This window comes from Anser cygnoides, chromosome 10, assembly GCF_040182565.1.
Source record: "Anser cygnoides isolate HZ-2024a breed goose chromosome 10, Taihu_goose_T2T_genome, whole genome shotgun sequence".
Lineage (NCBI taxonomy): Eukaryota > Metazoa > Chordata > Aves > Anseriformes > Anatidae > Anser > Anser cygnoides.
The window spans coordinates 21,194,420-21,208,707 of record NC_089882.1 but is presented as its reverse complement, the minus strand read 5'-3'; the positions used below and the strand labels follow the sequence as shown (position 1 = coordinate 21,208,707).

Sequence of the window (14,288 nt, the reverse complement as noted above, 5' to 3'; positions counted from 1 at the left end):
AAGAGAATGGTTGAATTAGCAACTTTTTGTTGTGATATGAAGTAATCTTTGGTACACTTGTATGTGAGAACTCAATAGGTAGTGAATGAAGCAAAAGAAACAGTAAAGAAAACAGTACTTGTACCCAGTTCTATTCTAATTTTTACAGGAAAATAAACTCATTATTTGTTCTCAACATTTAGGTATTTTATGTTAATTACTTGCAATAGCACCTATGAAGAAGAGAGGTCATGTTATGATTGTTAAAGTGCAAATTTCTGTCTTTGTTCAAACTATAACGTTTGCGATTTTCTTTTGAAAGGAAAAGCCCACCTATTTGAAGTCCTAGATACTCTCTACCAGGAGCTGACAGCCTGTGAACTCTTACAAAGTCAGCCTCTGGAGAAGGCGCAGAGTTGCCAGTCCTTGTCCAACCCACTGGTCATCTCATGCTGAGCGGCGCTACCAGCCGTAACCTGCACAACCAGCTGAACGACAGCCCTCATCCATTCAGCCACGGGATGAATGAATAAGACTTGTCCAATTCGAAGGAGCTCAGTAATAGAAAAGAGTAATAGAATAATTAAGCCATGCTATCAAAGGTATGCTGCTTCCAGGAAGAGCGCCAGTTCCTCAGCTGACAGCAGTCCACCCTGACGTGCAGAAGCTTTCAGGTTATGTGAGCATTTCGTAGCAATGCCCGTTTCTGACAGCAGCCTAACCATCTTAGTACGGCCCTGGGACTTTACTGGTTAACCAAATAAAAAGAATCCCAAATACACCAACCTGACCCATTTAGATTTACAGCCCTGGTTACACACTGCCTGAGCACAATTTCTAGCTTTTGTGATAGCTCAGTTCAAAAGCAAAAGGCAGCCTATGAATTTACTGGCAAGTAAACTGCTTCTGTAACATACGAGTAACAAAGTGACTGCATTATAAACATACACACGACTCTATGACAGTAGTGAAAGCTTTAAGGACTCTTGTATAAAATGTATGTGTGTGCGTCTGTATATGTGATTCAATTATTCATCTTATTTAAAGATAGATTTTTTATTGCTCTGCTGAATTTTATATTTGCAATTACAGAGATGCCTTAGAAATCTGCAAGAGCCTTTGCCAATGATAGGCTTGGATTTTATATTAAAATTTACATTTCACTTCTTGGAAAAGGTACAATGCAATCTTGCTCCCAGGGAAGGACTGACAAATTCACTTTGCAACAGCTGCCATTGCTGCATTAGCAAACGCCATATGCAGTACCTGACTTTCTTCTCTCACTGGCTTTCCCTCAGTGCAACTGGATGCAAAGCTGGGCCCCACTTGCAAACATGTTAAAGTAAAACACTGGGCCTAATCATGGTGCCACGTAACATCTTAATCAGCAACAGAATAATTCCTGGGGGCAAAAACAAAAAAACATGGGCTGCTTCCAAAATGCTTTCACTGTTTCATTCAACTATCAAACACAGAAACTAAAAGAGCAGAGTTCTGAAATCATCCAGATGGATTTATGTTATTAAAAAGATGCACTGGGGAGCTTTTAAGAATGTGAAATGATTTGTCAGCAATGAAATAAGACCAGACAATTCAGAACTGTGCATGTATGATTTTGTTCCAAGAAAATGGATTTCTTACTAGAAAAAGATCCTTACCAAAATCTAATCTGGGGAGAAAGACGATTTCTGTTGCCTTTTATTCAGAAAATGTTATATAGGTTGTATACGCCTCCATCCAAAATTGCACTACATGACTTAGCATCTGGAAACCCAAAAGTCTATAATATATATTTTCATTTCATTTTAGAGGGGGGAAAAAGATGTTTTGCAAGCAATGGAACAAACTCTAGTCAACAGTGTTTTACCCAGGATTTTTTCTGGCTTAATAGAAGATTAAAAAATAGATATATATTTTTAATGTAGATTTTTCATATAGATAAGTTAGACATGACAGATTTAGTGCAATATTCACTCTGTAAGAAAGAAGACCATATACTAATACTAAATACAATACTAACATAATACTAAGCATAAGATAGTATTACCTATTTTATACCAGACTTATGCTACAAAAACTATACGCTAAATGTGCAACAGATAAAGGTTAAAATGAGAGCACAGTTCCCTGCTTGAGTTCATTTTCTCCCAAATCAAGAACAAGTTTCTGCCTTTGTGCAGCTCTCTTGGACATTTCCAGGAACGTATAAAGAGAGAAAATGTCAGCAAGTCATTAAATAAGCATGACCTATGTGTATATTTGGCAGAAGGGGCACCTCAGGAATAGGTTTGTAATGCAAGTACATGCCTGATTATGGCTACCTTCATGTACTGCAGGATTCTTTCAACACTCATATCAATATTATTTACTGTATCCACTCTAGATATACACATACTTGTCGGCTTGTATTATATACACTTATGTATGCCTTAATAGAGCTATGCTAACTGTATACTTTTAGTATCTTTTTCATCACTGAGTTTCTACTTCTAATATATTTCTGGAAATCTAAACTTAAGTAGAGTGCCGTGCTAATGACAAAGCAGGGGAGGAGCAATATAATCTGAGTGAGCAGTGCCCAGCTTACCCAAGCAGCAGTTGAGCTGCATTTGGAAACTGGAACATGTCACTGGCAACCTAAGCTGCTGTTAAGGGAGAAGCAAACAGCTGAGGTAAAAGGAAGCTTTTGTGAATAAATAAACATTTAACTGCTATAAGAAAAAAAAATCATATCTTGTTAAATTAGTTAAATTACTAACATTTTTATTTCTTTACAAAATGGCTATATCAGAATGATTTTTGATACAACAGCATATCCTGATTAATCTTTTGAATTGGATTGTTTTTTTTTGTGTTGGTTTTTTTTTGGCATAACTGAAGAGAATGTTTCAGTGTGGCAGCAATCCAGGTGCATCCAAAAAAAGATGTTTATTTTAACTTCAAAGAGCAATTAATGTGAAGGAAGTCAGACTTGCAGTATTTCTGTGAGAAGAATGGATCTTCAGGATGGATCAAGAGGCAGCCCTCAGTCAAATCCTCGCTGGAAATCGGAGGCAGAGCAAGCCATTGTACTTTGAAAGACCTCCTTTGTTTTATACTGTAGCCTCAATGTAGCTGTGGCTGATAAATATTTAATATGAAGCTTTATAAAGAAGTGACTTTAAACCAATGTAATTGAGAAATTTCTAGCTCTGCCTTAAAAGCAGGTAGGCTTCAACAGTTTGATCTATTACTTGGAACCCTTTCAAAAGAGACTGCATAGTAATCTTGGGAAGCAAACCCAAATCCCTCTGTTTTCTGTAGACCTAGTTCCTTCAGTCTAGTGACTACAGTTGATTTCAGCTACTTTTTATTAAAAAAATAAATAAACCTTGCCTTTTTGAGTATTGGAATTTTTCCCAAATAAACAGCTAACAGAAACACCCGACCAAGTCTCATTAATAGCTTCACCGTATTTCAAACAATAATGTAGAAGCAGTTATTACCCCCGGTGTTGACTGCATAAAAAACTCCTCCTTTGAATAGTCCTCACAGTAATATACCGTGCAATTGCTCACCTAGCACGAAGTTGATGTTAGATTTGCACAAACCAGTACTTCACATTACAGGGACCGCATTTTGTAAAACAAATTTCCCTATATGACAAGAACTGAAAAGATAACAATGCACACTGAGACTTCCATTCAAAGGGTATAACTACAAATCCAGCACCCCACATCTCTGCAAACACTTTTTTCGTTGTATGTTTACCAAATGGTAAGAAATGACCCTATGCTTTCATGTTGACGTATCAATAAAGTAAAAGATCACAGAGAGTGTGCATGTGCTATAAACACAGCAAGTGTGATTACCCACCTAAAACTGTGTAAGAAGTCAAAACCCATCAGAGCATGCCTTCCCAGCGCTTCTTCGGTCAGTTGGAAAAACACGTCGGAGGAGTACATGTGACATGTTACCAGATGAGACCAGAGCCCTGTTGTACAGTTCTGGTGGGGGTCGCTTAGGTCCTGTCTGTAGAAGAGAACCACACTGCTTTGATTTTCAGTTAAAAGGGCTAAAGCAACTTAATTATGCTGGCTTTGAGGCATTGTGGTTGAACTCTGGCCTTACACCCTGCTTGAGATCTTGTCCTCTCCCCAGCATGCTCATTCCAAATTCTAGTTTTTTTTTAGCTTTATTTTACTTTATTTCATTTTTAACAGCAGATATTAATTCCATTCTTACAGAAAGGACAGTTTGCTTCCTCCCAGTTATATTTGATGGGAATCCCTAATGTAAGTCACCCCAGAGGAAAAGTTACTCTTTGTCACATTTCCATATGGCCTTTCTTTCTTTTCCTTCTCCATCACTACCTGCAGAGCAGTAAACCCTCAGGCACCCAGATTTTGTACTTTAATACTGGTGTCCAGTCTCCCTCAGGGAGCTGCCAGGAGTGTTCTCAGCACTTCTAACCCTCGCTCCTGCAAGTCTCCGGGAAGGTGCTGCTCACACAGCAGCAGAACAGGCCCTCTCCCCTCCTCACACATCCTCCAGACCTGGTGGGTTAGTTCTCACCGACTCTGCTCATGTAGCATATTTGCACTTCGTTAGCCTTAGCAGATCTCCACAAACTGTGATCAGCCTCACTTTCTTAGCGGCTACCATCATATATCTGGTACAATTTATGCTGAAAATGAAACTTGGCCCTAAGAACGAAGCTGGGGTATTTCCTCCACCGATCTCCATGGTGTTCCCACAAAACAACCCTTCTGATTTGACTCCCTTCTCAAACTACTGTCTTCTCCCAGTGCCCTTCTCACTTACGGTTTGGCATGATTCTACCTGAGAGAACCTGAGGGTCTGCAATGCTCCAGGCACAAGCAGAGTTTCCTCCTCACATTATTATTTTTTTTTTTTACTTTATACAAGGTATTAACTATTAGTATAAGAAATTCCACCTGATATATAAAGGTTATTCAATAATTTTCCAATTTATTTTCTCTGAACCTCTATCTGGCAGCCATGTCACAGCTGTTACACTGATTTACAAAACTTCTGCACCAAGTCAGTGTGGCAGTCTCCAGTCTCTAGCCAGAGCTACTCCAAAAGTTTGCTGGTATTTGTACACACTTTTGGAAGAAAAAAAGTCCTTGGCACTGGCCTGTGTTTGCTGAATTTCTCGAAATTAAGTTTTCTATCCTTTATGATACAGGCCATTAATCTACTACATGGTATATTTCCAGTGCTGAAAGACTGTTTAGATTTTATTTTTTTTGATTTCATCGGACTGCTAAGAAGAAGGGAACACTTTCAAACAGTGCAGCATAAAATAGAATTGCTAGGTATGAGAATGATAATGATCATTCCCAGCTTGTGTGACACATCACATTACTAGCCAAAGGGTCTCTCTTAAATTTATAATGTCATGGATTTTAAAGATACTCAATCCTTTACTATTTACATTACCTTATTCGATTAATAATTTTATGTGTAATTCTGCATAATAAAAAAGCAATAGAGTGTGTTTCTGAGCATGAAATTCAATTGGAAATCATCCTTATTTCCTGAATTACACCTTACTTTCAAAGTGGCCAGTATTTTCAGAGTTCCTGTTAGGTTTCCGTTCTACTTTTTTGGCTCTTTTGTAAACAGGTTCCAGCCATACAAGTCCCACTCTGTGGTAACTGCAAGAATAGAGATATTTCTGAGAAAACAGCAGAGGGTAAGCAGAGCAAGGTATGCAACCAGGCTGAAAGCGCCACAGGGCTGCTGCTACCAAAAGACAGCCTGTACCAATTGATCTAAAGCTGGCTACCAAATTTCTCAGATCACACCTTACTCAGTGAGCTCAGCATATGTCAGGCTTATGAAACACTTAATTTAACACACCATATAGAAACATACTAATGAGATAAGGCCAATGAGCAGTGTCTCTACTGAGGGCATATCTTCCCTACAGACCTATTGCGGGGGATCAGCAGCTGCACCCCTGCATGCCAGGCAGATTTATCCAAGTGAGAGTGGATAGGCTTCAAAACCACATTCAAATATAATATTCTCTGTGGGGTTTTGTATGAATAGTACTTTTGAGAGCACAATACAAATTACACTATAAATGACTACTTTATGGTTCTGCCTCAAAGAACTATGAGCTAACTTATCTTTGTCAAGGAGTAAACAAGGGCTGTAGGATGACATTGAAAAATTATCAGTATTCAAGTGGTTTCACCCACATCCTCACTGCATAGCAAAAAAGTCATAAGAGCTCAGTGTATGTCCTATTATAGTTGGGGACAATTTCTGCACTTAAAGAAAGTTTTGTTGTTTCATAGTTCTGGTTTTGCTGACTATTAGTGATTTTTTCGCAACTACAAGCTGAAAAAAGTACTCTGATAAAGCTAATGTTCAGTAGATCATCAAACATTTTTTAGCTCTGAAAGTTAGCAAAAAAAGAGGAGAAAAAACATACAATTTAAACACCAAAAACATGATTTTTAAAATAAAGAATACACAATAACAAGGGGAGGGACTCTCTGTTTTTGTGTGTGCGTGTGTGCATGTGTATGTGTGTGTTTAACCTGGAGAACAAAGTTCACTATACATTCACAGTGCTAGTCCAGCACATGTAGTAGTATTTCTCTCTTTCTTGTCAAGCACTGCAGCTCTAACCAGCAGAGATCAGCTCTGGGGACAACAGGAGCAGTCAGGATGGCTGCTAATGACTTATGAACAAACATCTGTCATGCCCTGGGCTGTGACACACCACCAACTCATCTACCAAAGGATTGATAGTCACCCAAAAACGTCACCCAATTTTGAGAGTCATTTGAAAGACACTCCTGAATGTGCTCAGATTTTAAACCTAATAGCCCTCCGGGGCCTCCTCCGAGCCCTGCCATCGACAGCACGTAGCACATCCTACTGCCATGGAAACCATTTCTAGGTCACCTTTACATAACAGTGCAGAGAAAACATCTTATCACCAACTCCACCATTACAGCACACTCCTTTTCAACGAAGATTGCAGTAACCAGCTTAACTTTTGCTGTAATTACACCAATAAAAAGACATACTCTGTCCAGTATAAAGATGGGAACATACATACCATGCAGGAGGTCTTGGCTCAGAGTCTGCTGTTACACTTCTAGTCTTTTAGGGAAGGAAGCAGAATGACTGCCTGATCCTATGCATCCATTTTGTAACTCAAGCTGTATGACAGCTTGTGTTAAACTAATGCTTTAGAGGAAATCATTAATGCTGAGAGAACCTACCAAGAAGGAAAACACAGCTGGAGCTGCTTTGATGTATCTAGCTGGAACTACGTACAAATAAAACTGACAGAACCAATAATTTGAGTCACAAAATCAGATTTAAGGAGCCATTGAACTGAACAACAATCTACTGAGTAGAGACAGAAAGGAGACGGGAAGCATTTCAAATCCTGAAACAGAAATACTTCAGGACATGAGAAATAAGAAATAATTACATATCAGATGCTTTTCTGTTCAGGGAATGCCAAAGGCTTACTGATGCAGGAGGAAGAGACTGAATTTTTACAGTGACTGTCAGTGAACACTCTAACCTGATTATTTTAAGTATGGAATCAGAATGTTCGGATCTGTGAAGGAAGTGCCTTTAGCAAGACGGAATTTGGAAATGGAACCTATTAAGAAAGATAAACAAAGTTTTCATATTATATTGACAAATGTGAACATTTTATTTCTATGGTGAATAATTTTAACAATGGGTTGCTCTCAAGAACTTACACTGCAGGATTTCTAGCTTATGTGCAGGGCACAGTCCTCCACTCCAACAGCTGCCAATCCTCAGGAAATACATTAATATAATAGCTATTGATTGTTTTCTTTTTTTCCAACTTTTTTTTTTCCTAAGGATGAAGCAGAAATGTTTAACTAGAAACCACCATTTCATAAACTGAAGTTGTTGCAAGTCATGGTAGGCTGATCTGAACTTATCCTATTATTTAATTGAATGTACAAGTCATCCCCAAACTCTTGAGAGTTGAAGCATGACAGAAATAGCAAGCAATTAAAAATACAGGAAGAGAAGAAAAATAATATAGCTGAGACTCTGAAATAAAACATATTTGACAATGCTGAGACCACAGAAAAGAAAATTCTGCTGACAAGAATTGTACAAGAAAAAGCTCTCAAGAATATGTAGAAGAAAAGGGAGAAATCCCTTGTTTGTATTTTATGTCTTATACAGGCAAGGATGTCAGCAGATGTGGAACCATGTTGACAAGGTGGAACTGAGAAAAGCTGAAGGACAACTTTTCAAACAACTGCAAAGTCCCAGCATTGCATAGAAATGCAGAACTAATTGTTATCTCTAATATTTTAGAAGGCTAGAATATGAACTTCATGATAGGTTAGGATAAAAACATGCTTGCTTCTTTTCTGAGGAATGTTTCTGAATGCACGTTAGTAGAACTTGGATCAGTATTAGAAAAAGGCTATGAAAAATCATTAAGGAGAATATATTTCAGTATGATTAAATACAAATTTAAATATAGATTATTGAACACTAAATTGTATGTGAAATATAGGAAACAGCATTCTTGTTTGTGCTATAAAACCATCTAGGGTTAAGAAATCAAATATAAATAATTAAATATTCTAAAGTCCATTGAGAGACTGACTTTTCATCAGAGTGGAACAAGTAGAAATGCAAAAATACAGGGTTTTGCCCCAGCAAAAGTACTACACACAAACTGCAACACTGCGTCAAGATGACACCCACCTCCACGCAGTCAGTCTGAACAATCCAGCAGTCAGGGCAGTCTTCTGGGAAGGGTGGAACTGAAATTCAGGTCTGTGCTTTGAATCAAGAAGGACTTCAATCACAATCTCTTGCAACCTCTACGAAGGCCAAGAGCACCCTGGCAGGTGAGGGGATGTTATTGATGTGTTACTCCTACTGATACGGCACTAATTGACACAGGCCCTAATTGACGTACAGGAGATTCAATTTAAACATAAGACTTTTTGTTTGTTTTCCTGTGAGGGTGGTCAAGCACTGGCCCACACTGCCCAGAGAGTTTGTGGAGTCTCCAGCCTTGGAGTTGTCCAAAGCCCAGCTGGTGACAGGAGCAATCTGCTCCAGCTGACCCTGCTTTGAGCATAGCAGTTGCACCGGGCAATCTCCAGAGGATTCCCAGCCCCAGATTCAACTATTTTGTCATTCTGAGAGTCTCTAATATATAGAGATGAAGGTCTCTACAGTTTGTGGTTTTCATCAATAACATTTTGAATATGAAGAGTATTATAGAAAATATACAGTAAGAAAGCAAAATGGCGGCAGAATAGCCATTGACTGTGCCAACATGGGAAATCTGTATCCCTCACTTAACAGAAATCCCACCCTCGACAAAATACCAGTTCAAGTTCACTTAACTGCTGCACTTCAATTGAATCTCGTTTTGTGATGGCAAGAGCCAACGTTGTGAGGAAACCTAATCTGCTTTCGAATTTAGAGGCCTTTAAAACTTAAACTTTAGCAATACAGAAACCTGGGTTTACTTCATTGTTTCTTTCATGCAGGAAAACAGCAACTCCAAGTTTATTCTGTTTGTAACTTTTAAGGAAAAGGCAACTTAGAGCTAAAAAGTAATGACTTTTAAAAGTGCTTTCAAACCTTTTAAGACATTTGACATTGCCTTATAGGTAGAAACAGAATTAGTAACAAAAATCAGCATATAGGCCCATATGCTGCCACTACTAAAAATGGAAAGAACCTACTCCAGCAATTTGTATGTAATCTTTGGAAATTCCTCGTTACAGACTGCAGATTCAATTCACTCCTGCACAGAGGAATAAACTTTGTAAATAGTTTTAAAGCTGCATCTGAAGTTGAATGATAACATTATGAACACCTGGTCAGAAATTCTGCTGAAAATAAACTGTTGGAGATCTTAGAAGGATAGTGGAACTATAGTTTAGCCTTTGACTGGCTCATAAATTGTCAGACAAACAAACAGCAAATGCAAGTCACATTTTCCCTTTTTATTTTTTCACTATCTCTCCTTGCCCATCCAATACCACATAAAAATTTCAAAGCAAAGCACAGCAGCTGTGGACACAGGAATGCTGACATGTCATTTTATGACCCTACTACGACTATGCTACTGTGCAAGTGGGCTAAACAGACCCCCAGCAAGATCTTTGGAAACATTTTAAATGGTAAGAAAAAATGAACCATAATAGAAAAGCCATTTAGATTCAAGTTTAATTTTCATAGTATTAAGTTATAATAATGACTCAGACAACATCCCTAGCAATCAGTATGCTGTGTTTACGCACATCTCTGCCATAATTAAACACAAGGTAATTTTGCTATTCAAACAATTTGAGCATTTCATGCTCATATTTGCTCTGTTTAATCACCAATGACAATGTAATAATAAGTTCCTACTCAGTTACATCTACAGCACTTAGCCACTCGCTCCAATACATCCTTCCCCAGTTCCAGGTCCTCCAATATTCATCATTTCCTTTGACCTTAGATTTTGTCTTGGAAGAATAAATGGTTCTTTATCAAGCAGAAGGCAGACAAGGGATATTTCCCAATAAACAACTTCTATGTTGTGTGACCAAGGACAGCTACCTGTGTCAGTGCTTTTTATTCCCTGCTTGGTTCTTCTAATAACTCTCATTTATCTTAGTGCTCAAAAGTGCACATATTATATATTTTGGACCAAACCATTAAATTCCCACCAACTTCACAATAAGTTACACGGGAAATTGTCTCCTCATGAGTGAAATCCCCATGTTTCACTGTGTTTTACCAGTCGATACTCATTTCTCTGAATGAAGTAAATATTGGATATGCAAGAATAAGAGAATATCACTTTTCATACCACATGCCAAAACAATACTTGGTAAGCATAACAGTCAAAGATACTTGTGTTTGAAAAGTCAGGTCAAGATAAAGACATCAGGGACATGCCTTTCCTTTCCCAGCAAGAACAACAGACCAGGAACTTTCCAGTGAAATACTTTGGTCAGGAAAAGTGCATGACCTTAAACGAATTGTATTTTGTTGATATAAGTTGCGTCAAGGGCTCTGCAGCATAACCAGCAGTCAGGGGATACGGTGCTCACCCTGGAGGCAGAAGATGGAATGTAATTGAGTGGGGACTTAACTTTGGTCTCCCATATCAGCACTAATTCTCCAACCGTTGTGTTATTGACCTGCTGGGTTCTCTCAATCTCTCCTGTTGGAGCTGCCCCACTTTGCATAAATAATTGGATGTCATGCAGAGCAAGGAATTATACCCAGTTCTCCCACATCCTAGATGAAAGCTCTGAAAAATGGGGTGTCCAATTCAACTTTACGTGCACCCCTCAGGTTAATCCAGTTTAAACCTGATTTTTGAGTAAGGGATAAGAGTTGTTAGAGCTGAATTAGCTAAATCTTAAACAAATCTGAAATAACCAATTTACATCCAGTCTTCCCTTCCTGTCCCCAGAACAAGAAAAACTATTCACACAGCCTTTCACAGTCTGAAATAAGACCTTAGATAAGAACAATAGAAAGTGAGAGCACAGAAAAGACCTAATGTGAAGTGAGCTGTCCCCGTCACAAAACCCACGACCAGTCCCTGCAGTTTCCGTGAGCACTGGAACAGGAAGGCTGGGTATGGCATGGTACAGACAAGTGCATTACCCTTTCATCCGACAGCATGGGGGGTTGTTCAGGGCAGAGCTGAGAAAGCTGAAGGGGAGAAATGGAAAAGCCCCTTTTCTGGGCCTGTATTTCATCCACTTCATGCACGCAGCTCCTCCATTAGCATTACAGTTTCTTTTAGAAAATTCAGCCATGTTCAGTTCAGAAAAACTTGAGCAAAATTGACCCATAGAACACTATCAATGATATTAACTGGTGTTCCTGAATGTTGAAGGATATTTTATTGATAATAATCATATTAATAACATGCCATAAAGAAGTAATTCAAAATGTAAGGAAAAGCTACATATCTACCACAAACACATTGTTCAAGAGCGTGCATCACATTTTGCAGGATATAAAAAAGCTCTTTAAATCTCTAATAATTGTCAATGTCAAGCACGCATCCTGAAAAAAGGTTTGTTTTCTTTGTTTTCTTCCATACATTTTCCTTTTCTTTCCTTTTTTTTTTTTTTTTTTTCCCACAGTGATTCTTGTTTCATATATTTCAAAATACTTTTCCACTGTTTCAAATATTTTGAATACTTTTACCTATCACTTAATGCCAGTCTGGTTTTATGTTTCCTCTTACTTATGGCTTACCTGGTATGCTTCAGGGTTAAGCCACAGTAAACATTCCTAAAAGTAGCTAGCCACATACAAATGCAATTTAGATAGCAACTGGGTATTTTCCTTCTCATCAAGGACAAGCTACATATGGAAACACATTAAATACTACAATCTTCAAAAAAGCTATTGTTTTTGGTGTTTTCTTTTTACAAGTCATAATAACTTAAATGCAGTCTCCCTATAAGAACATTTACTGTCAACTATTTAATAAATGTAAAACTTCAGTACTTAAGATCCAAGAAAGTTATACATTTTCTGATGTGCTATGATAAATAAAATTAATAGCAAACAAGCTCTAATATAAAATCAACCTAAGGATTTTTTCACAGGTTTAGTAAAAAAACATCTTTTTCACCTCAAGCCTGCAAACAATATTGTCAAGAATGTAAAGAGTTGAAGTAAAGTTGCTTGTGAGTTGCAACATTGGCATCAGTGGATTAAAATTGTAAAAGGGATTGAGATCCTGTCACAAATTATTGGCTGAAGATATCGGTAATGTATTCATGTTGGTTTGTTGTCAGAGGCATTACCAAAGTCAGGGTGTGAGGGAAATTTTATTTAGTTTGCTTTGCAGACAGATCATCCTATTCCCACCCATATTCTATGCACTTATTTTAACATTCTGAGGCAACCTGGTGGGTGAAATGTCAAAAGCCAAAAGATTTAGATCTATTTCAAAAGCCTAGTGCAAAACATACTCCTACTCACAGAGCTGTGCTACCTAGCCTCAGTAGTTTATGCCAGGAACTTCACTTAATATTCTACCCCAATATGACTCTATTACCTGATTTTATTTTCCTATAATAGAGTGTGTCATAAGCTCTTAATTTCACCAGTTCTCCATGGCATTGCAGCTATTGGGTCATTCAAACTGCAGCACTGGCAAAGCCAAACAACCCATTCCCTGCGAGCAATGATACTGCACACAGGCTTTAAAACATTACAGAGAAGGTCCTTTTTTTCTGCCTTCTTTCTTTGAAGTAAATCCTAAGCTTTGGAATCTTTATTATCACTGTTACCATTATCAGCTAATCTGAAGGCTAGCACCCATATCTTCTACAGTTGCCTCACGGAGCAACTTTTCCTAAATAAAGTACCGATTCCAGCAGATCCAGTGCCTTGCTATCCATGTAGCTACCTTTTGGCCTCTATGTTCCCCCTGTTTTGCAAGGTAAACTGCCTCAGTTTAGGTAAGCTAAATTTGGCAAAAATCAGATGATTTCAACGATGGGAGTCAACCCTTGGCTTCTATTCAAAAAGTTCTCAAACACAAATATAGTTCACACTGCTGAAGTTACGTTAGTGAAAGCATGTTTCCTTTGCCCGCTTAACTCTAATGTGAAAATAACAGCAGATGTCTTTTTGGCTTACAGTCTGGCCAAGCAGAAGTTTTTAAGGAAAACTACCACATAAAAAGTACTAACTCTCAAGCTGTGATATATTAGGATTCGTGTACAGCAATATGTTGAGTGCATCTCTGTTGATTGTGCGTTAGATATGCTCTTAGAATACAATCCTAGCAACACAATTTTAGCAGGGCTCTAAACCTTGGCTGGTTTTTGGACAGCTATACAGACACACACACAGACACAGACGCACACACACAGACACACACACACACACACGCACACACACTGCTTAGAAGAATGAAACCACAAAAGACAAAAGACCTGTTCTAGAAAAAGGAGGACCGAACCAGGTTATGAATCAATACAAACTATGTCTCCTCTCCCCAGCAGGAAAGCAGCTGCAGGATAAATCTACATATTGCATATGTCTGCACTGAAAATAATGGAGTTGTAATGGATGGAACAGATGGGAGGATGAAAGAGGAAAAAGTGGTGAAGAACATACATCTATCTCTAGTAGCAGCAAAGTGCTGAAACAAAGACCTGGAGTAGCCAGAAAGAAATGCTTGTAGAAGAAGAAAAATAAACCACTTGAGAAATATATGCTATTCAACTCTCTTGTTCTCCCCGATTAAGTAAAGATAACTTGCTCTGATCTGTAAA

At 38.2% G+C, this 14,288-nt stretch overlaps 1 protein-coding gene and 1 long non-coding RNA gene across 4 annotated transcripts in view; one reads left to right on the top strand and one right to left on the bottom strand.

The window, feature by feature from the left end:
- The window catches only part of EFCC1 (EF-hand and coiled-coil domain containing 1), a 55,046-nt gene extending 52,340 nt beyond the window's left edge, over window positions 1-2,706 (top strand). For all 3 annotated transcript variants that reach the window (XM_067002864.1, XM_067002865.1, XM_048046178.2), the window contains one exon: window positions 302-2,706. In XM_067002864.1, coding sequence (XP_066858965.1) covers window positions 302-435 — 134 coding nt within the window. In that variant the 3' untranslated portion in view covers window positions 436-2,706. The remainder of the gene's footprint in view (window positions 1-301) is intronic.
- Window positions 1-14,288, bottom strand: part of LOC106040055 (uncharacterized) — a 68,283-nt gene that overhangs the window by 644 nt on the left and 53,351 nt on the right. The window contains exons 3-4 of the long non-coding RNA XR_010833843.1: window positions 5,539-5,642; window positions 3,835-3,990 (exon numbers count right to left, since the gene is read on the bottom strand). This is a non-coding gene — a long non-coding RNA (uncharacterized lncRNA). The remainder of the gene's footprint in view (window positions 1-3,834; window positions 3,991-5,538; window positions 5,643-14,288) is intronic.